This window comes from Elephantulus edwardii, unplaced genomic scaffold, assembly GCF_000299155.1.
Source record: "Elephantulus edwardii isolate Elephantulus edwardi_28Jun2011 unplaced genomic scaffold, EleEdw1.0 scaffold00001, whole genome shotgun sequence".
NCBI lineage: Eukaryota > Metazoa > Chordata > Mammalia > Macroscelidea > Macroscelididae > Elephantulus > Elephantulus edwardii.
In genome coordinates this window covers 2,186,925-2,211,795 of record NW_006399751.1, presented here as the reverse complement: position 1 = coordinate 2,211,795, position 24,871 = coordinate 2,186,925, and the positions used below count along the sequence as shown (strand labels likewise).

The 24,871-nt window shown below is 41.0% G+C and overlaps 1 protein-coding gene across 1 annotated transcript in view; it reads left to right on the top strand.

The window, feature by feature from the left end:
* The first annotated feature begins 6,557 nt into the window (after positions 1-6,557).
* PMFBP1 (polyamine modulated factor 1 binding protein 1) overlaps positions 6,558-24,871 on the top strand; it is a 46,982-nt gene continuing 28,668 nt past the window's right edge. Inside the window, exons 1-4 of the mRNA XM_006878876.1 lie at positions 6,558-6,608; positions 13,466-13,627; positions 19,525-19,767; positions 22,861-23,082. Coding sequence (XP_006878938.1) covers positions 6,558-6,608; positions 13,466-13,627; positions 19,525-19,767; positions 22,861-23,082 — 678 coding nt within the window. The remainder of the gene's footprint in view (positions 6,609-13,465; positions 13,628-19,524; positions 19,768-22,860; positions 23,083-24,871) is intronic.

Below are 24,871 nucleotides of genomic sequence, written 5' to 3'. Positions count from 1 at the left end.
TGAAGTGAAAGCCATAAATAGCTAAGAACTATTATTAATAAAAAAATTTTAAATAACAAAATCAAGTATCCTACAGTCCTAGCTGTTTCCCAAACATGCATTCCCATGAGAACTTGGTAATCTTACTGAGTAATTCTAATTTAAAAAAAAAAAAAGAAGTGACTCCCACATACTGCAATGCCCAAGAATCTTTTCATTTCTTCTCTTCATTTTGGGGACAGAAATTCCCTTTGAAGCCTCCTTGTTATCAGAAGCGTGGAAACGCTGGGGTCTCACCCGGCCCGCTTCCCTCCCTCGTTGCCACTTGTACAGCTGATGTGCTCTTCCTTGCAAAGCACTGGACTGCCGCTGCCTTCAGTCAATCCGTTTAGCCGAAGGCCTCTGATTTGCTCACATTGACTACAACACATACAGAGGGCTGGAGGATTTTTTTTTTTTACTATTGATCTAGTGCTTTAAGAGGGGAAAAAATCTCCTTGGCTGTCTAAACACTATTGATCCCTGCTTGGGAGTCGCAGCAGAAGTGTAGAAAGGGCGTGGATGAATTGAAATTTCATTTCCGACAACTTGTTCCTGTTATTTTTACCCTTTTGGACGGGGAGAAACACGTTGCCGCGGCTTCAGTCAATGTGGTCGATAACTCCACTGAGAAACTCAACACGGCTTCTGCCAGGGGTTTGGCAAAGAGACATGATGTTGGATTTAGAATGGATGAAACTGAAGGATGCCAGCGGAAGTTGTGAGGTCTTAGCACCAGCCAGAGGGAGTGGCTTCGGGGTTGCCATGACCTACCGGAGCTGGGACTTTGGAAAAAATATGGTGAAGACTGAAAGCACTCCCGTTTGGAAAGGCTCTGAGTATCCGCACAAAGTGCTTCCCCCACATTGTAAGCACCATACTCCGATGATGAGCTGGCTTTCTGTAACAATGCAGACAGTGATCATGTCAAGTCAACTCTAAATCTCAGGCTTCAGCCAGGAACATCATGTTGAGCTGTTCATCGGAGGCTCCGAGCAACGGTGCAGGAAAGGACCACTGGAGAAACGAGCTAGTCAGGATCCTGGGTGCACGCATCTGCTGCCGACAGCCGTACCTGGAAAGTGCTGACTAGAAGATGTGGTTTGGTGCCAACTGCACCAGCTTTGTTCTTACTTTTATTAGATGTTCAAAGGATACACGGGGGAAACCAGGCTCCCTCTTAATAATGGCAACATCTGGCATTTATGTGGCCACGCAGCTTTGATCCTTAAGGATGCCAAAGCCTTTACAACCTTCTCTAGTACTAGAGCAACCATATTACAGTAATTGTGGCCAAATACTCCCCCACCCTAGTTCGCTTGCCTCAATTTTGTAGGACAGCTCTGCTTTCTGGGAGGGAAGACTCCAAGCTCATCTGTGGTGGATTTTTTTTTTTCAAAGTTTGCTCATTACTGCCCTCTTTTTTAAAAAACCTATTTCATAACCACTCTTAATACACAGTCTTGTGTTTATATTTCCAATTATTGTATATGCCCATTTCTGTCCCTTGTCCCCATCCCTCTCATTCCAGAGAAAAATAGAAATGCGCTTCTCTCCTGGGAGTCAAGAATCTGCATTGCGGACGAGGTTGCAAATTCAGACACAATAAACAGAATTAAGAAAAACTGAGCTGGCATTTGACAGAAATTGTAAAATGACACTCAGAAATGTTGCTCTTGTGGAAATTACTGATATTAAAATATAAATCAGTGTCTTGTGTTTCCCGTAGCACCAGGGGCTCTATTAGGTTATGCAGTTTGATTGCTGAGCTGAAACTTAGAGACTTGACAGTTCAGTGCTGAAGTTATCACAAAGTATTTAACCCTTCTCCTGCTGGAGAAAGGCACCTCAGCAAAGGCCTTGTGTTCTGGTTTCGGTTTTGTTTTATTGAAGCTTCGGGAACCTGAGGGAAGGTAGAGGAGACAAAGGCGGGGTAGTGGATAAAGGTTATTGGAAAAAGCCTTTCTCAGGACATTAGTCTTGTTGCATAATATAGGCAGACAGCACTCAAGAACAACTCAGGAGACAAATTCTCTGCTAGAAAGAGCTAAGGAGAAAAGTCTGTTAAATGTTTTTAAACACACATAACACATGTTTTTAATTTAATCCTTGTAACAATCCTGTAGGATGGTGTTAGCAGCCCTCGATTTGCTTCTTATTCATAGCAAGTGAATGTACAGTAAAACTAAACACTGTGCAGCCCTGTGCCATCCTCACCATCGTGGGTGTTTGAGTCCATGGTTGCAGCAATGTGTCACTTCATCACAGTGGCGGTCTTCCTCTGTTTTACTGACCCTCCAGTTCACCACAAATGATGTGTTTTTCTAGGAACTGCTCCCTCTTGATAACACATCTAAAGTGTGTGAAACTCACTTTCTCCATCCTTCCTTCTAAGGAGCATTCTGGCTGTATTTCTTCAGAGACATACCTGTTCATTCTTCCGGAAGTCCTCGGTATATTCAATATTTATTGCCAGTGCCATAATTAAAAAGAAGCTATTCTTCTTCAGTCTTCTTCACTCACTGTCCAGCTTCCGTGTGCACATGTGGTAACTAATACCATGGCTCAGGTCAGATACACCTTAGCCTTCAACATGACCTCTTTGCTTTTTAATTGTTTTAAAGAGATCTTTTGCAAAATCCTTGCCCAATGCAATAATGTCCTTTGATTTCTTAACTGCTATTTCCATGGATTTAGATTGTGAGTCCAGGTAGAATGAAACCTGTCCATTTCTGAGTCCTTTTTCCCCATCAGTGCTTTCAGTGCAACTTGGACTTCCACCTTCGGCACCATCCGTTGTTGATCATATGCTCCAGTCTCCAGTTGCTGAACATGAATCAGTTCTTTTTAGCGCACTGACTGTGTATTTCTTCCATTTTCCTTTGATACTTCCTGCATTATTCAGTCTTTTGCCTATAGATTGATTCTTCAGTTGGAACCTGAAGTTTGAATTTTCTTCCAAGTTGAGAAATGCTGAGGATGTTTTTCCTTTTGTTTTTCTAACTCCCTGGCCATGCACATTTCATTATAATGTTTTACTCTGTCTTCTCAACCCACACTTAGAAATCTTCCTTTAATCTCTTTTATGTCATCATTTCTTCTGTTCATTTTAATTATTCTACCATCACAAGCAAATTTCAGAGTCTCTTCTCTCATTTTTGTCTTTGCTTCCTTTCTCTTTGACAGCCTTTTGCTCTTTTGATATGTGATGTGCTTGATGTCATTTCACAACTCATCTGGTCTTAGTTATTCATTTTCGGTGTGTCAAATATATACTTAAAATTGCACTTAAGCTCTTATGAACTTATCTTAATTTTCTTCTGCTTTAGCCTGAACTTGCATATGAGCAATTGATGATCTACTCTACAATGACCCTTCGTTTCATTATAACGAATAATATTTAGCTTCTCCAGCATATTGTTTCATACTTGTGGTCTTTTTGAGTCCTATGTATTCCATCTAGTAAGACCCGCATGTACAGTCACCATTTATGCTTTTAAAAAGTTATTGCCACTAACTGTTGTTGTTGGTGTTGTTGTTGCTGCTGCTGCTGCTGCTAGGGGCTGTCAAATCATCCACAACCCTGTGAAGAGTAGACCTGAACTCTGGCCTATCCTACACCATCCTCATCATCCCTGCTGCCACTGTGTCATCAGTCTTGTCAAGGGTGTTCCTCTCTTTTACTTATCCTCAGCCTTCCAAGCATGATGTCCCTCACTGGGGCCTGGCCTCTCCTGGTAACATGCTCAGAATGTCTGCAAAGAAGCACCTCAGCTCTTCCTTGCCTTTGGCGTGCAAAGTTGTGTCATCTGCATACTACAGGTTGTTAGCCGTCTTCCAATTCTGATGCCACATTCTTCTTCTAGAATCCAACTTTTTTAATTATTTGCAGACACAGCCCTGATATGTACCTTTCTTTATTTTAAGCCAGTAGTGTTCTCTTGCTCAGTTCAGACAACAGCCTCCTGGTTTGAGTAGAAGTTGTATCTTCTGACTGCCGATCCTTACTTGTTTCCAACTTTCACATTCCAATCACTAGTAATTACTATAGCTTGACTGCAAGTGTATTGTCAGATCCTTCCTCCTAGTCTGTGTTTATCAAATGTACTAAAACCTTACTGGTCTTTGAAATGCCAATTCTCAGCTTCCAGCATTGCAGCACAACATGACAAAATATATACTTAATTAAAGTATCATAATGTATAAAAGCTAAAGAAGTAAAATAGATAAAAATAACTAGTATAAAACATTTTTTCTTTTAGTAAGTTATAGGGAGATGAACCTAAGTTGGGGGGGGAAAGAATATTTAGTAGAGTACAATAATTTCCATTTCTAGCATAAGGAATGAAAGGCTAACCTAATGGGTTAGGGTTCAAAGGACTCAATAATTATCAAAGCTGCTAAGAAATAATTCCATCAATGTGTTTTAAAAAATAAGATTAAATTATTAAAATACTAACAGTTAAAAAACCAAGTCCGACTTGGTTGCAAGTAATCTTGTGATTCCTTATGAGATCTTTTTATGAAGCATTGTAGGCCCTCAAAACACTTTTTTAAAATCTAGCTGGCAAACATTATTGTCAAATGCATCTAAAATTCATCATAGAACTCTTCCATTTTTTATGATTAAGTACTTTCCAATAACCTCCTGTTATTAATGATTCTTGGGATTCTTTGTTGCCTTCATGGGACAAAATTCAGTTGTCTTCTTTTTTCTCCTATCTTAATTTTTTCCATGATATTTTTAATACAAATATTGAAACGTATACCTCACTTTTAAAATTATCTTACTTCAAAATTATCTTAGCCAGTTCACCTCTAGTTATATACCCCATTACAGATGAAACTATCACAGTCTGCAAAATCAGCATTCTGTCTTTTTTATACAATTTCATTTGACTTAAGAATTATTTCCTTGCTTCCCAGTAGATCAGTATTTGTTCTTTCTGACTTTTGTCTGATAAGTCTATTGCCCTATTATAGAAAGATAGTAGAACATGGAACTAGTCACCTTAGATCTAGGAAAACTTTCAAAAAAGCCATCTCCTATAAGTTGCTTAGTTTACAAAGGCAGAAACAAAGACTCAGATGAACGCCTTCCAAAAGGCCACTCCTCACAATTAAGTGCTGAACCATCTAATTTGAGTACATAAAACTTTATTTTCTCTTCTTTTATGTCAAACTCATTTTTAATCTTCTCTCTTTCCTGGTGTGAAAGTCATCTGTAATATTCACCAATATTTCTTCCATTCACATAGAAGAAAGATATAGTTGTGTAATTTGCTTTGGCCAATGGAATTTGAGTACAAGTGAAGTGTATCATGTCCACTTTAAGAACTGGCATATGATTTGCCAAGTTCCCTTTCTGTTGCTATGGCAACATACAACAATTTCTCTGTGGACAATGAGGCACAGAGTGTGGATAGTACTGAGAAGAGGGCCAGTTGACTCATACAGGTCACGTAGTGTAAGTGAGAAATAAACATGACTGGCTTTTAAGTCAGTGAGATTTGGGAGTTGTTTGTTACAGCACTGCTACCTAGCCTGTGTCTACTGGCTAATCCCAAGCGACATCATCATTCCCATGATGCATCTGTGTATGAAGCCTCAAGAGCCTAAACAATGCTGCACATCAGAATGTAACTCCATAAAACATTCCAAATTCTAAGTATCACCCACATTCTTTCTTCCTCTTGGCTCATTTTAGGGGTGGGAGATGTGGTTCATTACAAAGAATGAGAATTTGATAGCTTCTCATTCTTGGAACTATTCTGCAGGTAAGTACCTGGAGGATATTTCCTCTGACCTTAAAGTTAAAAACATAATGAATTAAATGAATAAGTTCAGTGCACTGTACCTCAAATGTACCATCTTTTACTTACACACACACACACACATAAATCAGCAAAGGTCTTTGGTTTTCTTTGAAATTTGTTACCTAGATCATTCTCAGCATTTTACAAGTTTCCTAATTTTACAGACTTCAACATTATAAGGAATCATGGCTTCAAAAATAACTCATCCTCAGATCTTTTCAAATCTATAGGAATCCATTAATGGAAATTACTCACAAAATACTAAAAGAGCCTGTGTGACCTTGAGCTTGTCACTTCGGCTTTCTGGGCCTCAGACCTGGGAGACGAAGTGGAGCCAAGCGCACAGAATGATTAATACCGTGAGAAACCTTAGTTAGTGCATAATATTAAACCATTGACTACTTAAAATCTAGAAAGTAGACTCATTACAGATATTTCACTTTCTTAGAAGGGTGAAATCAGAAACGTTTTAGTTCACCGAGTAGTGGCTTTCTGGAAAAGATGTAAAGTCATAGTCCTACCTCTCTGGTGACGATTTCAACAAACTTTTGAAAATAGAGACATGAGCAGGCAAGTAGATACTGCTTACCATTTAGGAAAACTTTCCAAACCTCAGAAAAGGCCAGAGATGCAGGTAGGAAAATCTTTAGAGGGCCAGACTAATTTCTACTTTTCTCATCTTAAACACTTGAACTTATTCAGGTTTATAACAAAAGTCAGAAAATGCTAAAGCTTAAAGAAGCATTGAGAGCTGCCAAGGAAGTGAAAGAAGAGGTAAGGCTCCTAACTCCTTTCCATCAACGGAGCTAAATCTTTGTTACAGGCAGAGTTTTAAACCAGTTCAGACCAGAACAGATAAGAATTTTTACAATTTGGGTGATGGAGAAAACATACAGGAGTGGGAAATGTTACAGGTCAAAATCCCAGAATGAGGCCCCTGGGAGAGACACAGTGAGCCTTTTCAGCAGCCTGACGGGGAGTCTGCATCCTTTCCCGGATGGTGGAGCACGTTCAGGACAGCACATTCAGCCATCGTTGTTTTAGCCACGCGTCACATTTTATTAAACCCAGTCAGTAGAGGTATTTGGTATCTATGCAACATGCTTGCTGCCCCTGTTTTCTAAGAGAACCCTATCCAGGTTTTGACCTTTGTTTTTCATGTTCAGGTTATGACTCTAGTTCACCCACATTTTAAAAATTCTTCTCTATTCTGGTGTCACTTCGTCAGCTATGACTGAAATGGGCTGAAGCTGTTCAAAGTCCTGGCGACTTCTTTCCGTTATCACCATTCGGAATTCCCAGTGGCGAGTATCACAATCAGTGAGGGACGAGGTGGCAGGAGCAGGAGAGCGCACAGGGTTAGGAACTCAAACTCCGCCTGTGTGCCAGCTGCAAACACGGTAGTAGCATGAGGGAGGGCATGTCACTTCATTTCTCTGCATTCCCTTGGCCTAACATAGAAACCCCTGCACTGGTGATGCAACTTGACTACACACCAAAAGGCGGTTCATTTTGAATCCACCAGTTTTTCCAGGAGAGGAAATCATGGCAGTCCACTTCTCGAAACATGAGGTGGTTCTGTTCTGTTCTCATCTTACAAGTTCAGGTGTGAATCAGAATCAACATAATGGCAATAGGTATGGTTTAGATTGGAAATTACAAACTAAAGCTAATGGGAACCTATGTCAATGACTTGCTCTGAAGAATAAATGAGACCCTAGTGCTTGGCACATAGAAACCCAAACTCAACTCACGGCCATCAAGTTGGAACCAACTCATCGCTAACCTTCCTGTGAGTTTCCCAAGCTGTAAATCACATAAGAGCAGATTGCCCCCCTCTCTCCCTCAGAGCTACTGACAGATTGAAGCACGAGAGAGGCTCAGCCTTTGCGTTTACTAGTACAACTCCCTTGAACGACACTAACAGAGTTTCTAAATAGTAACTGTTGCTGCCAACATTCTCTCTTAACTGGAATGATGAAAATGGAGTATTCTGAGTAATCTAACAGTTTGATCAAAATATGTTTAAATAATCTCTCATTTGTTCCAGAAAGGATGTAATGTGGCTATTTGGGTCAGTATAGATTGTCACACACATTGATTTGTCCCATGAAACATGAGGGAAAAAAATGTGTTGGTTTCACTTTAAGAATCAGTGTGTGAGTCACCAAAGTCCTATACTACTGCCATGGCAACAGGCAACATACTAGATGATCAAGAATGGGACAGCACATGCTTTATAGCCAACCTCCTACCAAATGGTGAACCACGTCTAAAGAATTATGGGAAGTGTCAGCTCCATTCCTGGTGGCTTACATTATCAAGGGGCCTGTGTGAACACACTGCTGGGGAACAAGGACCAGGTAGGGGTTTTATAGAAGGTTATTCACCCAGCTGATGTCTTTCAGATGCCTTCGGTGAACCAAATCTTGTTCTAGACGCTGAGTATAAAGCAGTGAACAAAGCACACAAAGATTCCTACCTCGTGGAGCTTACTATCTAATGGAGTGTGTGGCCACTTCACAGATTACAGTAAAAATCAACCCACATCCCCTACATGCCTAAACTCTGCCATATGTCACGTGTATCTGTAAACCACATACTGGCATAGTATGCCAAGTTTTAAAGAACCTTGAACACAATAAAATAGATTCCTACTTCACTGAATGAACATAATTGGTTTCAGAATTTTTGCTCACAAGTGAACCCTTGTATAAATGCCCATTAATTCCCATTATAAATGTAATGGCAAAAACTGTAGTATTTCTATACATGGAAAAGTAAACTCAGAAATCAAGTTGGTAATATTAATAATAGTGTTAGATATTACTATAGCTAACTGGAAATCATTAAATAAGTAAAATGTGAAAATTGTTGAAAGAGTATTAACGTTTAAGATTTTACACTTTTCCTCTCATCATAAGTTGGAATCTCTTGGATGGTTATGATAGTAGTGGTGGTTAAAAATGGTTTTCATTATTGAAGATGTGCCCTTCCTCCCAAGCCAAAGAAGCTAGTTTTCCAAAAATAATGACCTCTTTGGCATAACTGCCTTGCTCCAAAAAAGTTCTGGCAACTGCTACTCAGTGCTGGGAATACTGCCATTATGAGACTTTGTAATGCTCTTGAGCTCTAAGAGTGCCACTGAATCAGATGCTTCTGTTTAACAGTCCCTTCCAAACTGTCTCCAAAAAGAAGCATGAGACTGTCTCTCAATACCTTGAAACCAAAGCAAAATGTCTTTCCTTCTTGGAAATCCATGTTCAAGAAGTCAAGCTGTCCAAGGGATAGAGGTGGGGAGGACCCTATTTGATCAACACAGAAAGTTGCTTCCCTCAAAAACCTTTTTCCAATATTTATCATGAGTGTGGCCACAGTTACAATATCAGCAGCTGCCATTTAGCCAGTGGGTTGGTAGCTGTTGATAATGTAACTTGCTCTCAAGCAAAATGACCACTTCCTTCCAGCTAATTTTAAAATCTATGTGCATGGCTTATGGGAGTGAAACTCACCTAGTGCCAGAGGCTATGATGTCAGCCATCCTTAATGACTTCAGATCCAGGCCAGGATCAGATGGTGCCGAGGGGTCAACATCATGATTTTCAGTTCATCCCATGCCCCAATTCTAGCCATAGAACTATGATTGATGAAATGTCATATTAAATCAATTCCTACTGCATATTGATACTCAAAAGGCATCTGTCTGGAATTAGCCTTCATAAGGTTGATAAGATTCTAAACAGTTTGATTTGACCTCTGTGCAAGATATTAGGAAATAATTAGGTTTACTGGGATCCCAGAAGCACTTGTCTTTCTGGAGTTCATTGGTAAACACAGCCTCTTTTTACAACTACCCACATTATTTTTTTTAAAAAAAAAGTTTGTAGTGTATGTAAATCACCTTGCTACTCTCCCAGAGCTTTCCCTGCTGTTCAAATGAACCAGAAGCCTTTTATGATTTGAGCTTTAGAAGTAAATGGTCAGGGTTTTTTATTGCAGAAACTAATTTTATTTGACATTCAGCACAACCCATTATTTACTCAACTGATTTAGAAAATTTTCAAAGAAAGATGATTTAGTCCAAACCTCCGTTAGGAATGAAGAAACTGCCTCAGAGAGTCAGGATCCATGCTAATATCCAAATTAGATGAAGTCATCTGCATTAAAGATCCACTTCTGAAATACTGATGGTGCAGCAGAACTAGGCTAGTGTGCCTTCTGCTCCAAGGACATCCAAAACTGGAAAGAGGAGGGCATTTTTTTTAATTGGCCTGAAAGAGACAGCATGTTGAGCTTTTAACTTAGAGAGGCTCAAGTAGTTATTGGTATTTTATGAGTCCCTTTGGAACGCACTGGTGGCATCATCCTCACCTTAAGGTAAGATATTCAATATCAGATTACGACTATAGGACACTTGTCTAAAGCACAAATAATGTTAGTACCCAGTCTTCTAATAGATGCCAAGCATCTAATAGATGACAAGAGAAGAGATAAACTCTACGGTGCAGCTTCTGCACAAGGCTTCATACCCTGTTCCCACCATGTCAACCATGAGTAAAAGGACTTAAGGCAGTAGAATCAAACCAGCAGCCAGGAAGTCAAAAGACCAATTGCAGGGGAGCTCTGGTGGCCTAGTGGCAAGGAGCTGCAACTACAATCCCAGAGGCACACGGTTCGAATCCACCAGATGCTCTGCCGGGGAAGGAGGGACAATCTCCTCCTGTAGCAGTCAGATCTGATTTGATGGTACACACAAACAAAAATAATACTTTTAAAAAAAGACCAGTTGCACTGGGGAAATTTGCTGTCCGGGACCTCTCCAGAGTACTAAAGAATATCTGTATCAGTCTGTAGACAAAGGTGCACCTGATTCAGGCCATGGTCTTTGCAGTTGGATGCTGTGCATCCAAAAGCTGGATGGTAATGAAGGATGAGAGAAGGAGAATTGTTGCCTTTGAGCTGTAGTGTTGGAGAAGAGTACTAAATATACCATGGGCTGCTAGGAGAACAAACAGGTTCATCCTGGAGAGGGTGGAGACAGGCTGCTCCTTGGAGGCAAGGATTCTGAAGCTCCACCTGACATACACTGGGCAGGGTGCGAGGAGGGAACAGTCCGTGGAGAGGGAAATCATGCTTGGGAGGGTGGAGGGACAGCATAGAAGAGGAAGATCCTGGATGAGAGGGATTGACTCAGTGACTGGGGTAACAAGGGTAGGTGTGTCAGAGACAAGGTTGGCTCAGGGGAGAGCAGGGTTCAGAGCTGTTGTACAGAGCGTCACTACAAGTCTGACTGAAGTGACTTGACAGCACAACAACGGCTCCTTGTAGGGTCAAGGATTTTGTTTTCAAGTTAGAAAACCAATGTCTGCACACCATTTTTTTAAGCTGTTTTATACATATTAAGAGAATCCTTTGTAATTGTCTTAATGGTAATTACACGCTTAGGGCAGTTGACATCCACTGTTATTTTTCTGGAAGCAAGGAACAAGGGAAGAGAGCAAGACAGGAGGAGGGAGTGCTCCGAGATAATGAAATCCTTTTAATGACAGGACCATGCCGTTAACCTAATTAAACTGTAAAGTGGTTAAAAAAAAAAAAACCAACCCAGGTACTAAATGGAAATGAAGAAATAAATCAGCTGAGACAGCAGCACTTCTGGGAAACCTTCTGAATTCCGAATAGTCTGACATTGCAGTGTCCGAGTCTTATGTTTATCATTTGCTTCCCCACACCTTGACTTTGCACAGAAGTGGCTTCAACTGACCTGTCCAGTGAGGCTTGATTTATGATGTCCACACCATGTCTCCAGTTCCACGGGGAATGTCAGTTATTTGCCTCATATTTAAGATCAGTCAGGAGGATATGACAGAGCACTGGCTGTGGGCTCTGCTGCTAACCAGCTATGCGGCCTTGGGCATCTTTTCACCCTTTCTGTGCTGTGCGCCCACCCCTGGCTCCCCTGTCCTTTTGCAGCTGACTCTCTTCTCATCTTTCTTCTGTAGAACAGCTGGTGGGTTTGAACCACTGACCTTCCACTCAGCAGCCAGCCAGTTAACCACTATTCTATCAGGATTATAACAGTCTGTAACCCACTCATGACCCTCAGTTGATTTCACCTCAGGATGACCACCTGCTGGGGTTCCAAAGTAGTAATCCCAGTGGGAGCAGGTTACCTCATTCCTCCTGAGAAGCAACTGGTAGACCCAAGTCACCAACTTTGAGGCATGCGATCTGAAATGCAGCTCATGGGGCCAGCAGGGCTCACTGCTTTTGTGGTTAGACACCATGAGTCACCTCTGACTCAGCAGTCCTGTGGAGAACAGAGCAAAAGTCTGCCTCTTCCTGTGCCGTCCTCACAATCTCGCCTGCAGGCTCACACACATTGTTGCACCAGCTGCATCAGTCTGTCTCACTGGAGGCTTTCCTCCTCTTCCGTGACTCTCCACTTTTCCAAGATTGATGTCCCTTTCCAAAGACTGGCCCTTTCTAATAACATACTTGAAGAATGTGAGACAAAGTCTTTGCTTCTAAGGAGCACTCCAGGAGTCCTTCTTCCAAGTCAGTTTCTTTGTTCTTTTTTTCTTTCTTTGTGGGACAGTCAATATTCTTTGCCAACATCACAATTCAAAAGTTTCGCTTTTTCTTCTATTTCCCTTACACATTGTCCAACTTTCACATAGACAGGAAGCAACTGAAAATACCATGGCTTGGGTTAGGTGCCCCTTAACTCTTTAACTTGACAGCCTTACTCATTAACACTATTAAGAGGCCCTTGAGAGTAGATCTGCCCAATGCAATACATTTTCTGAATCTCTGCCTGTTTGTTTCATGGGCATTTATTGTGGATCCAAAAAGATGACATCTATGACATTTTAGTCTTTTCTGTTTCATCTCACATCATGATGTTGCCTGTTGGTCCAGTTGGGAGGATTTTTGTTTATGTTGAAGTGTAACATGTCTGTTCAGGAGAGGGTGAAACCAGGCTGCTCCTTGGAGGCAAGGATGTTGAACTTTCATCTCACATTCTTTGGACATGTTACCAGGAGGGACCAGTCGTTGGAGAAGAACATCATGTTTAGAAGGGTGGAGGGGCAGCACAGGAGAGGAAGACCCTGGATGAGAGGGATTGATTAAGTGACTGGGGCAATGAGCATAGGTGTGTTGGAGACAATGAAATTGACTCAGGCTAGGTCAGGGTTCAGGGCTGTTGGACAAGCGACTCAATAGCACAAAACAACAACAGTGTTGACGTGTAATCCAGGCTGTAGACTCTGATCTTTTTAGCAAGCACCTCACATCCTCTTCTCTTTGAACAAGCAAGGTTGTGTCACTAAGTGTCTGGAATTATCTGTCTGACTTCATCCTGAAAAACAGGATAAATGTCTGATGCACCTACAGCAATGTGGTGAGGATTAATTAGTATCAATACGTAATTGTCGGAATAATGCAGAGCACTCAGACACCTTCCAGCAGGCGCTGCATAAACATTACACAGGATGAGTTATAACAGCTTCGCTTTGATGGACAAATTTCCAGCAAATTTAAAGTCTCTCGTCAACTTGTTAAGTGAACGAAAGCCAGCCTTTTCTTGCAAGTTTATAATTTATGGTTTTGTTTTTCCGGCTGTCCAGATGGAGGAGAGAGACGCAGACATGAGCAGCCTGAGCAGCAAGCTCCTGAGCCTGCAAATGGACATCAAGAGTCTACATAACATCTGCAAGAGACAAGGAAGGACATTGCAGGACAGTCAGCTCTGTACGGAGGAGGAGGAGGCGATGCTGCCCGGCAGCCAGGTGAGGGCTCAGAGCGGCCGCCTCCCTCTGCTCCACAGACCAGAAATGATGTAAAGTTCTTCCGTGGAGCAGTCAAGAGCGTTAGTGGAGAAAGCAACAGGACATCATTACACACACACACTCACACACACGTTGAAATATGTGCAAGTGGAAAGCACCATGCTTGGCCTCAAGATGTTGCAACCTCGCTGTTGCCGAGATAACCTACATCTGGTGTCCTTTCCTTCTCTGATCCTTCACAACTGCATTTACAGCACCTGAAGCCCAGCTCCACCAACACCCACTGCCATTGAGCCAGAGCAATCCGATAGCACGGGGCACAACCGTCCCATAGGCTTCCCACAGTTCGCTGAATCAAAGTCCTAACAGCTTTGATGAGAACACATCCTTTCTCGGCTCCCTGCCTTCCCCACTCTCATCTCGCAGCTCCGTAGACAGTTGTGTCACGTAGGGCTTGGAACCAGTTCGGTCCAGTTCTGCCCCCTGCGAAGAATCTGGTTTTCCACCCCAAAGATACTGAATTCAGAATCTACATCGTATCCAGATTCTTGCAAGAACCACCTGGGGATCCTAAGAGTCACCCAGGAATCATTTTATAATGTACACTGATTCAATACCACTGGGATGGAAAAGTAACTACTATATGCACCCAGTACCATGTCACATGGGCTGCTTCCGGGATCCCCAAAACAAGACCCTTGGGTCACAGTGGTCATGTGTATGTGTAAACAGTTAGGACTTCCTGGTGTAATCATCTTTTCCCAAGTCAGTGGTTTTGAACCAATCCTTATCTATAGGCAGTTCATTAGTTGAGGCGACTAGTTAGTCCGCAGGCTCCTTTAACACTAAGATTGTTAAACCAGTTTGTAAATGTAGCCACTCAAATTAGAAAACCAGCTGGCAGATATTTTCTTAAAAGTTTGGCCTTCTAAGGGAGCTCTGGTGGCCTAGTGGCAAGAAGCTGCACTGCAGTCCCAGAGGTGTGCGGTTCAAATCCACCAGATGCTCTGCTGGAAAAGGAGGGACAATCTCCTCCTGTACCAGTCAGATCTGATTTGACGGTACACACTAAAATAATAATATTTTTTTAAAAAAAGTTTGGCCTTCCAAGAATTCCTTGCTTGTGAGTTTCATTTCTGCTGAGTTTTTGGTAAACATGAAGCAGATACTGATTGCACAGACCTGTTGCCGGACCTCCGAGTTACTGTTTCGGTTGCTTTTAAGGTAACTAGCTCATCGATGTTTGTGATAAAGGACTGGGTCTCTTCTAATTATTTCTATTAGCGTTATTGCAGGCCTTACCTCTTCACTAGAGAAGCCACAAATTGCTCCTCCGTGGTGCCCTCAAAGTCCTTCCCGCAGGGCAGTTCTCCCTCCCCTTACCCGAGCGTGGCTGTTCTTTCCCCAGGAAGGTACTGACAGAAATGTCTGCTGGCTTTCTTAAGTGAGTCCCAGGAAGAAGATGGCCATAATTCCCCTCTTTCTAAATATTAACATTTTAGAATATTTCCCCTATTGCTATCATCAGTTTACTTATTCCCCCGTCAAGGGAAGCCATGTGGTTTATAAAGTGTACCTGGCAACTTGGAAAGAGAAAAGTATTAAATCGCATTGTATTATTCTAATTGCACAGAAGAAGGTCTAACAGCTTGAAACAAGCTTTAAAGCCAGCTCGCTCGCTCTTTTTTTTTCCCCCTAGCACTTAGTGCAGAATTTAAATTGCAGACTGAGCATACAAATATACAATTACATGTAGACTTATACTCTAAAGAGTGTCTCAAAGAAAAAAGGACAATGGAAATATCACAAAAAAATTGTGATCAAGCCCAAAAGGGAGGCCTTTGGAATAATTTCCCCAGGCCTGTTTGGCCCCAGTTGGTGTCCTAGGGAGCATATCCTGACATTCAGTAGGGTTCAGTTTGTGAAACTGAACTTCGAAGGATATTAGTTTTAGCATAAAATTATGAAAAGCAAGTTCAATTCCTGAAAATAAAAATGAGTTGAATATGTAAAGATTAATGGAACCTTGAAGAAAAGTACCACAGACATACATCATTTTGAATTATTGGGAAAGAAAAGGAAAATTCTGTTAATCTGTTAAATTTAATGTCAGATGGTAGAAGACTAGGTCCTGGGACAGAAAAAAAAGGACCTAATTCATTAAACATGGAATTAGAAAGAGCCTTCCATTTCGTTCCAAAGCTGTAAATCGCAGGGGAGGAGATTTCCTGTCTTCTTCACAGCTGGTGGTGGATTTGAACTACCAGAAAGCCATGGGCCATGGGTTAGCAAAGCAACTCTATGCGCCAGGCCATGAGAGCTCTGTAAGTGTCCCATAGTTACGTGAGATGTTCACATTAGCGGAAGCTGGGGGAAGGGTATGCTGGGACTCTCTTCGAGTGTTTTTACAAGCTTTCTGTAAAGTTAAAATGACTCTAAAGGAAAAAGTATATACCTTCATTATCCATTTAAACTTCATGCAGACTCCGTAGGTTCTTGTCACTCCCATTTTACAGAGGAGGGAAATGCGTGCTACAGGCCACAATGGTCTAGAGGTTGCAGGGACAGTGGCAGCTCTTCTATATGCGGACAAGATTTCCTTACCCCATGTAACACCTGCAGCCCCAAAAATGCCTTGGTCAAGACATCTAATAATTTTCTTTCTTCCATGACTGAATATTCAGACATTATGTCTACCCATGCCATAATGAAAGATAAAATCAAACGTTATTTCCCCAAAGAGTTCAATAGAGTTTATCAGGACAGGATTTGGAAAAATAAAATATTCATCTTTACTATCATGGAGGGGTGTGTGAAGGAAATCTCTGGTAAGCTGAGGTCACTTATGAGGAGAAAGGCTAAGTCAAGCTGATATATTCAAAAGAAATGCACGTTACTTAAGCATACAGTTCTGTACACTCCCAGAAAGTACAAAATACAATTTGTAGAAAATGTAAAGAAGTCACAGATACAATTATCTAGTAATGTAAGGCTAAATTGAAATTACGAAGAAATAGAGTCCTAATAGTAGATTAAGCAGCAGGCTACTCACCAAAGAGTTGATGGTTCAAATCCACCACCCACTCTGTGGGAGAAAAACGAGGTGGTCGTCTCCCAGGATTTACAGGCTTGGGAATCCTATCAGGCAGCTCCATCCTATCCTGTGGGGTCACTATGGACCGACTCAGTGACAGTAGTCGTGGGTTTGGAACGCCTCAAAGATAGGTAAGAAGTGAACAACAGTGTTTGGGAGGGGAAAAGGCAGTGAGACTTTCAGTCATAAATGGGGAAGAAAATTAGCAGAGATTGTTATTAGAACAATGGCAAACTGCAACAAAAGAGCATCACAGGAAACTAGAACAGGGAATAAAAATGGTTAAAAAGTATTTTGAAAAGCTGGCTCTAGGCAAATCAGCAGGGCCTGATGACATACTTGGAAGAGTACTTAAGGAATTGGCAGGTGTTATTACATAGCTGCTAGCGATTATTTTTGAGAACTCAAGAGGATAAAGAAAGTCCCTGTAGACTGAAAAAGGGTAAATGAAGTGCTCATCTTTTTAAAAAGGGAAAAAGGACAATCCTGGTAATTATAGACCTGTCAGCTTAACTTCAATATCAGGGAAAATATAGAACTTAACATCAATCAATTAGCATCAACTTGAAAAGCACAAAGTATTGGGTGGGCACCAGTGTGACTTTTCAAAAGGCAAATCACGCTAGGCCAATTAATTTCCTTCTGTGATCAAGTGGCCACACAGGCAAGGAAGGAGCAGTAGCTCCAATCCCCGTGACCGTATGTAGGGCTGAAATGGTGGCTACATCTGGGGAAAGGCTCCTATGGGCGGCTGACATTCTCCAGCTTTTCAGACTCAGGGAGAAACTTAGCTGAAAAATGCGGTAGACCAGGTGGCTTCCAGAATATGTCCCACTCTAGATTCTCCGTTTGAGAACTCACGGGACCGCCACAAAAATAATTTCCATCTTGTTTAGTTTCTCCAGATCTCAACCTAAAGGCCAAAAAGGACCTAATAGTGGCTTTTCCCCGCCCCAATAATGTATTTATGTTTTCACTAGAAGAAGCGGCAGCAATAGGAATTGGGTTTGTGATACTGATCTTTGGCTTATCTGCAAGTCAAATTCAGGCTGAACCCTACAATGCTATTCTCCATTCATTTAGAATTAAGAAATATAACTTTTTGAGTGCTTAAGAATAAATAAGAGTAGAAATTTAATAGCTCTCAAAATAAGCCCAGGCATTTCTCCAAGTCTTTGAAATCTGATTCCTCTTAAACCCATAGGTGTCTATAGTGACCAAATGTTTCACATTTCCACCTTCAAAAAAACCTCTCGCTTCGCTGCCCATCGAAGCAGTTTTCGGGGTTTTATAGTCAGTGATAATGAGGCCAGGTGCTCAGGGTGCCCTGTTGTGGCACATTTGGGAGAGCTCCGATCATCTGGTTGGGCCATCATGTTACCTCGGACCAGAGGCAAACATAGAAGATTCAACACACGCTCTGGGGAAGAGAAACTATTATCAGTTCACCAGTATCTCTGCCAGGGTGCTAGCTTTTTACACACCACTAGGAAAAGACATTCTTTATGGCCAGGAAGCTTTGAAGCCAAACAGCAATTAAGAAGAGGCCTATGTAGAGTTGATTTTCCAAGTAATAGGAGGTCCCATCTTAAGAGAGATTTGGGCTTTTTTCAAAAGAACATTTCTAAAATCTCCAGATGCTCTGCTGGAGAAGGAGGGACAGTCTCCTCCTGTACCAGTCAGATCTGATTTGACACTACACACACACAATAATAATTATTATTATTATTATTATTATTATTATTATTATTTTGAACAAAGAATATGAGGACACAGAAAGGAGAAGCTAATAGACAACAATGAAAAGAACAAAGACCACAGCTTCTCCCCCTCTTTTCCTTTCCCCCTCTCCCTCACTGTCACTCTTCTTCTCCCTCTCACGTCCTTACTCATTCTCACACACACACACCACCTTCCTTGTAGAGAAAGAGACAGACTCAGTTCTCAGATGCCACTTAGCATCCCATTTCCCAACAACCCAGAAAGCTTTTCCCACTAGTCCACCATTGACACTTTTATCTGGGCTTTTGAATATTGTGTTTAGTCCAAGAACAATGACCAGAAATCCATTCCTTCACAGGCCAGACATGTTATCTCTACACATGAAGGCAACGCGTAAGTCTATAATCACATGTGTGACATATATGATTACATTTTTCTCTAAGTTCTTTAGGTAACCTTTCTTTTGACTGGAAACATTTTTAGGGATGAGAAACATGTTTTCTTTTTACTTTTATTCTTCACTTCCTTCTTTTAAATCTTTTTTTTCCAGAATGAGGACACAACGTGATATGTTTTATTGTTGCTGAATTATTGTGTGCCATTGAGTCAACTGCAACTCATAGTGAACCCTATGAATAGTAGCTCTGAACCCTGCTCTATTCTGAGCCAGTCTAAGTGTCTCTGATACATCTGCCGCTATCACCCCAGTCACTGTGTCACTCCATCTCATCCAGGGTCTTCCTCTCCTACACTGACCCTCCACCCTTCCAAGAATTATATCCTTCTGTAAGGATTTGTCCCTTCTGGCAACATGCCCAGAGTATGTGAAATATAGTTTCAGAATCCTTGCCTCCAAGGAGCAACCTGGTTTCACCCTCTCCAGGACAGATCTGTTTGTTCTCTTGGCAGTCCATGATATACTCTTCTCCAGAAACATATTTCATAAATGCTCTATAGATACAAAGCTAAAAGGAGGGATATAGGAATGTGTGAAAGGTCAAGCAAATGAAAAATATTGAAGAATAAATGCATGTTTAGTGACCATCTAAATTCTTTTCTGTATGTTCAATTTGTATTGCAGAATAAGAAGCAAGAATTAGCATGTGAGGAATCAGAGATGGAATTTGGGTCCAATAAACACGGTTACCTGAAACAACTACAACAACTGAAGTCAAAATTGCTGGCCCTTCAGCAAGAACTGGAGTGTCGCACAGAAGAGTTACAGACTTCTTACTCTTCCCTCCTGCAGTATCAGTCCATCCTGGAGAAGCAGACTTGTGACCTGGTCCAACTGCACCATCACTGCAAAATGAAAGAAGATGAGGTACGAATAGTTCTAGAAATGCCCCTGTGACCCTTGTGCCTAGAGAAATCAGACCAAGCTCACGAGAAGCCAAAAGAGGAATGCATCACACCATCCTGAGCAGGTTTTCTGGAGTTCTCTTTAGTTCTCGATCTTTCTGTCTATGAGCAGAAGGAAACCAAGCAGCTGTAACTGGTCAGGGCCCCACTACTAATGTGTGTGGGGTAGATGTGTGTCCATCTTTTTAGTTACCAATGCAAATTTTAACACAAACAGTTCTAGATCTCTAAGGGTTAGAAAAGACTAAGGTCCATTGACCAAACCATTTTTAGAAAATCGACTTTTGATAGTATATCATTTCCTGAGACGGCAGAGTTGATAAGGATAGCCAGACTATGAATCTGAGTCAATCATCAAGAGAACCAGAACATTTTTTTCAGACTAACATTTTAGAGCATATAAATTTTAGTATGGATATTTGTTTCTATTCATGCTCCAAGGAGGTATGTTTTTTTATATGTACGAGTATTATCCTGGTAGAATCCCAGGATGATAGAACTAAAAATAGGTGGACAGTGAGACACAAAGGAGCAACAAAGCTTTAAGAGCCTGCAGTCTCCTATCTTCTATAACCTCCCCTGGCATTTTCTTCCTTCAACTTCTAAAAATAAAATTCCAAATAGTGACTTGGGTGGTGCTGTTACTTAAGGACTAACTTCTGGGTCTTTAACAAGGTCTTTTAAAATACACAGAGTATTTTAAAAAGATATAGTTACGATCTTAGTGACCTAAGAATCTACTGAAAATGGCCTTGGAGAAGGAACAGAAGAGGGTAGGCAAAGCTTGTGGGCATAAAATATGGTTTAATAAAAGTTAAACAGGCCCATGTTATGTCTAACTGGTTGACTGTAACCTAGGTCTTGATAAAGTGATCCTGAATTAGTTGATGTTCTGTTTAGCTGTACCTAACAAAGAATTCAAAAGTCATAGTTAAGATTAAAATAGGACAGAAGATTGTTTCTATAAAAATGAGATAATAAATTTAGAGATAGGTAATCGGGTACCGTTAACTTCATGTGTCATCAGGTACCCAAACTCTCGTGTTTGGGCTTCACCATCATCAGCTCAAGCTTTCCCTTCTCTGGGTCATCAAACTATTTCTGGGGTTCCAGCAGTCACATCCGTGTTCCAGATAAAGAGGATGAAGGAAGGAGTAGAAATAGAATAAAAGTATAATTCTTCTTTTTGAACACACATTCCAGAAGCACCACAGACCACGTTCACTTATTAGTCACGTAGCCACTGTTTAATTGCTAGAAAGTCTCAGAAACAAGGTATTTTCATTAGGTCTACTGTTTCCCAAATAAAATCTGGGAAGAGTTCTGTTTACTAAGAAAGAGAAGAAGAATTTCTTTATGATTCAGCAAGTAATGATTACTGCCACAAATTCTAACCTGGGGAAACTTCAGAAGACAGGAGGAAAGCAATGGAAAATGATTCTAGGCCTTCTGCCAGATTCTCACAACGTGGGCCCTTAGCTATAAAACGACCAGACTTCGAAGGCTGAGTTCTCCCAGAGATACGGATATGAATGCAAGCCGTTACCTCAGGAGGTGATCTCTGAAAGCACAGGGAGGGAGGAGGGAAGTCAGAAAGGACCAGGGAGAAAGTCCATAAAGAACAACTGGGATTCAGTCCCTCTGTGAAATGAGTGGAGGTTAGCAGGAGTGGCATCCACTTCCTAATGAACTTTGATAAATGAAAATCATTACAGGAAGGCGTCAGGCCTTTTTTTTTGTCCCCCCATAGGGTCACTATGAGTCGTGCTCGACTCAATGGCAATCAACAACAACCACTTCAGAATCCACTTCAGAAGAATCCCCGTCAACCCCACCGAGTCACTGGTTTAGGGTACCTCGAGACTCCCCATAAGTTTTGCCCTGTGCAATCTTATCCCTTTGTCTGAGTATTCTCCCTGGGTCAGGCCGATTCAGGTAAAGAGGCAAAGATGCAGTTGGAATGAGTTCTGGGTGCCAAAAAAAATATGAACGCGCCACTATTTCTGTTATGAACACTTGAATGTAAAAATACTACTCTTTAGCTAATACACCTCTCACAAACCAAGTGATTCTTTCCTAGGAAGAATCTCAAATCAGCAGCACCTATAATTCTCTTAAACCAACAGAACTTGGTCTAGCTAAGAATTAACACTGCTCTGTTAGCCCAAAAGTAACACCTCTCTGGCAGTTCAGATCCACCAGCAGCTCCACACGGAAAAGCTGGGCAGTTTCCACCTTGTGATTTACAGCCTCCCAAAAATCTAGTGGAGGATCAACTGGGAGTTGGTTCCAACTCTCAGGCAATGAGTTGTTGAGTTGAACCAAACTGAATATGTCCTTGCTCACTCTGCCTGCTCTTAATTCCTTCAGCAAATATTGTTTAAGACACACACCCAGAGCAGCTAACAAAGTCCTCTTATTTGGAACAGAAAATTTCTTTTGAATGTATTATGTCTCAACTAAACTCTAGGGGTTAGTTGACTAATAAATTGATTATGGAGAAAATGACTCTACGTAAGGGATTCTGGCCCACAGTTTCTGACTGTCTTGGGGGTTTTGCTGATGGACACCTGTGTGTATAAAGTGTCCTGCTTTTTCTAAATTAAACTTCTAGAGAAAAGAAACAAGCCCTTAAAAAGTGAAGCTTGACAAATTAATTCCTATTCATTAACCTGTTGTTTTGTGCCATTGATTCTGAACCGACTCATAGCTGACCATCCTGCAGGTTTTCAGAGGCAGTAAATCACATGGGAGGAGATTGCCCATCTTTCTCCAATGGAGCAGCTGGTGGATTTGAACCGTATGTCTTTGGGATTGCAGAGTGACTGGGAATATATTCCCTTCTTTACAAGGAGTTCACCATCTAAGCAAGATGATCTTTCTGTTTCTAATCATATCTAATAATATCATTTCGGATATTAACGAGCTTTTAGATCTATGCTGGGTCTATTCTGTTCACCTACGTTTCCAGATCCATTAGAAAACTTCTCTGCATAAGATTGTATAGCCACATCCTTTTCTCACAGGCTACATGGTTTTATTCCTAAATCAACAGGTGATTCTCTATGAAGAAGAACTGGAAAATCAGAATGAGAGCACAGGGAAGAAGCTGCATATAGCACAGGAGCAACTTGCCTTGGCCGGAGACAAGATTATCTCCCTGGAAAGGAGCTTAAACCTCTACAAAGATAAATACCAGACTTCTCTGAGCAACATCGAGTTACTAGAATGCCAAGTGAAGATATTGGAGGGAGAGCTCAATGGAATTGTTTGTCAGGTAGGGCTTGAACTGGAATTCTCAGACCGGGAACTCCAGCAAGTGGGCATGCTTCCAATTGCTCCCTGAAACACTCCCAGCCTCCTCCAAAAACTTAGCTCATCAGGCAGCTATCAGTTGCTTGAATCATTGTTTGTTTTGTGATTTTAGCGCAAGTTTATGGCTAGTTTGGCTGTGTACAGTAACTTTAAAAACCATCTTCATTTAAGTCTCTGAAAATATAGCTGCATTGTCTTATACCATCCAGTTTTTTAAAAGAGTTGTCACCTACTTTATTTCTTTGAACTGTAGAATTTTTAGACTCAGAGTGCTTTTCATTTCCTTTACATTAAGCCTCTCAATCCTTAACTGATCCTTTTAATCTGGATACTTTCATTCTTCTTAAATTAATCCCTATTTTTTCATCCTGTAGTATTAAAAATATGTCAAAACCTAAACACCTCTTAACTTTTGTATTGCATTATTCGTTCAGACCAATGAGAAGACAGTAATTATGAAGCATGAATTCAGATGATGCAGAGAGAAATATTTAAAATCGGGGGCAAGAGGGAACATTTCTAGGAAAACATGTGTGCTATTGCTACTACTCATTGCTAATGAGTTAGAACAGACCTGTAACCGACCCTCTGACAAGTTTTCAGAGGATGTAAATTGGATAGGAAGAGGTCCATCTTTCTCCCTAGGGGCAGTTGGTGGTTTCAAACCACATGCCTTTGGGTTTGGTGGCATAATCCTTTACCCACTAGGCTGCTAGAGCTCTTCTGTCTCACATTTAAGATATTTTTCATAATTCTAACATACTACATGGATACTTTATGTTAAAAATCACTTATGCAAACAACAAATGCTGGCGAGGTTGTGGTGAAACTGGAACTCTTATTCAGTGTTGGTGGGAGTGTAAAATGGTGCAACCACTCTCGAAGGCACTTTCTCAAAAAGTTGGAAATAGAAATACCATTTGACCCAGGAATTCCATGGCTGGGAATATACCCTAAAGAAACCAGAACCACCATCCAAGAAGATATATGCACACCTATGTTTGTTTGCTGCTGTTCTGTTCACAGTAGCAAAGAGGTAGAAACAATCCAGGTGCCCATCAACAAACAAATGGATAGAGAGCTGTGGTATAGTCACACAATGGAATACTATGCAGCCATGAAAAACAAGGAACTCATGAAATAATATGCAAACTGGGTGACCCTGGAGGACATTATGTTGAGTGAAATACCTCAATCACAAAAGGAAAAATACTGCATAATGTCACTGTTATAAAACAGGACTGACATCAGATTTGAGGGGAAACTAAGAAAAGAGGAGATAAATAATGTACTCTGCATTGAAACAGATGTAGGAGAGAACTGTTTAAAAGGGATATATGATTTGGTATTGTTTGCATGTCAAGAGTCCAGAATAAGAGCTGCATAATAAGATGGATTGGTGGATTGTATAACAATGAATAATCTTTAATTGATTGAATAACAGTGAATAATGTATAATCTTTCATTAAAATCTCAATTTTTAAAAAAAATCACTTCAGAACCAAAGTAAAGACAAGGCCACTCCTACCTGTGGAGCCTCCACATTTTAGGTTGTTTTATACATGATGATTTCGTGATAGAAACGGCTTCTTGCCAGGTTCTTTTTTAAAAACATGTCGGGGGGGAGTTGGGTGCAGGTTGTTTTGGGTTTTTTTTAAATTTTTTTATTATTATTAATTTTAATGAAAATTTACAGAGACTTCGGATTTCCGTTCATTCATTGTTTCACTTTTCTCCCTGCCTACCCTTCC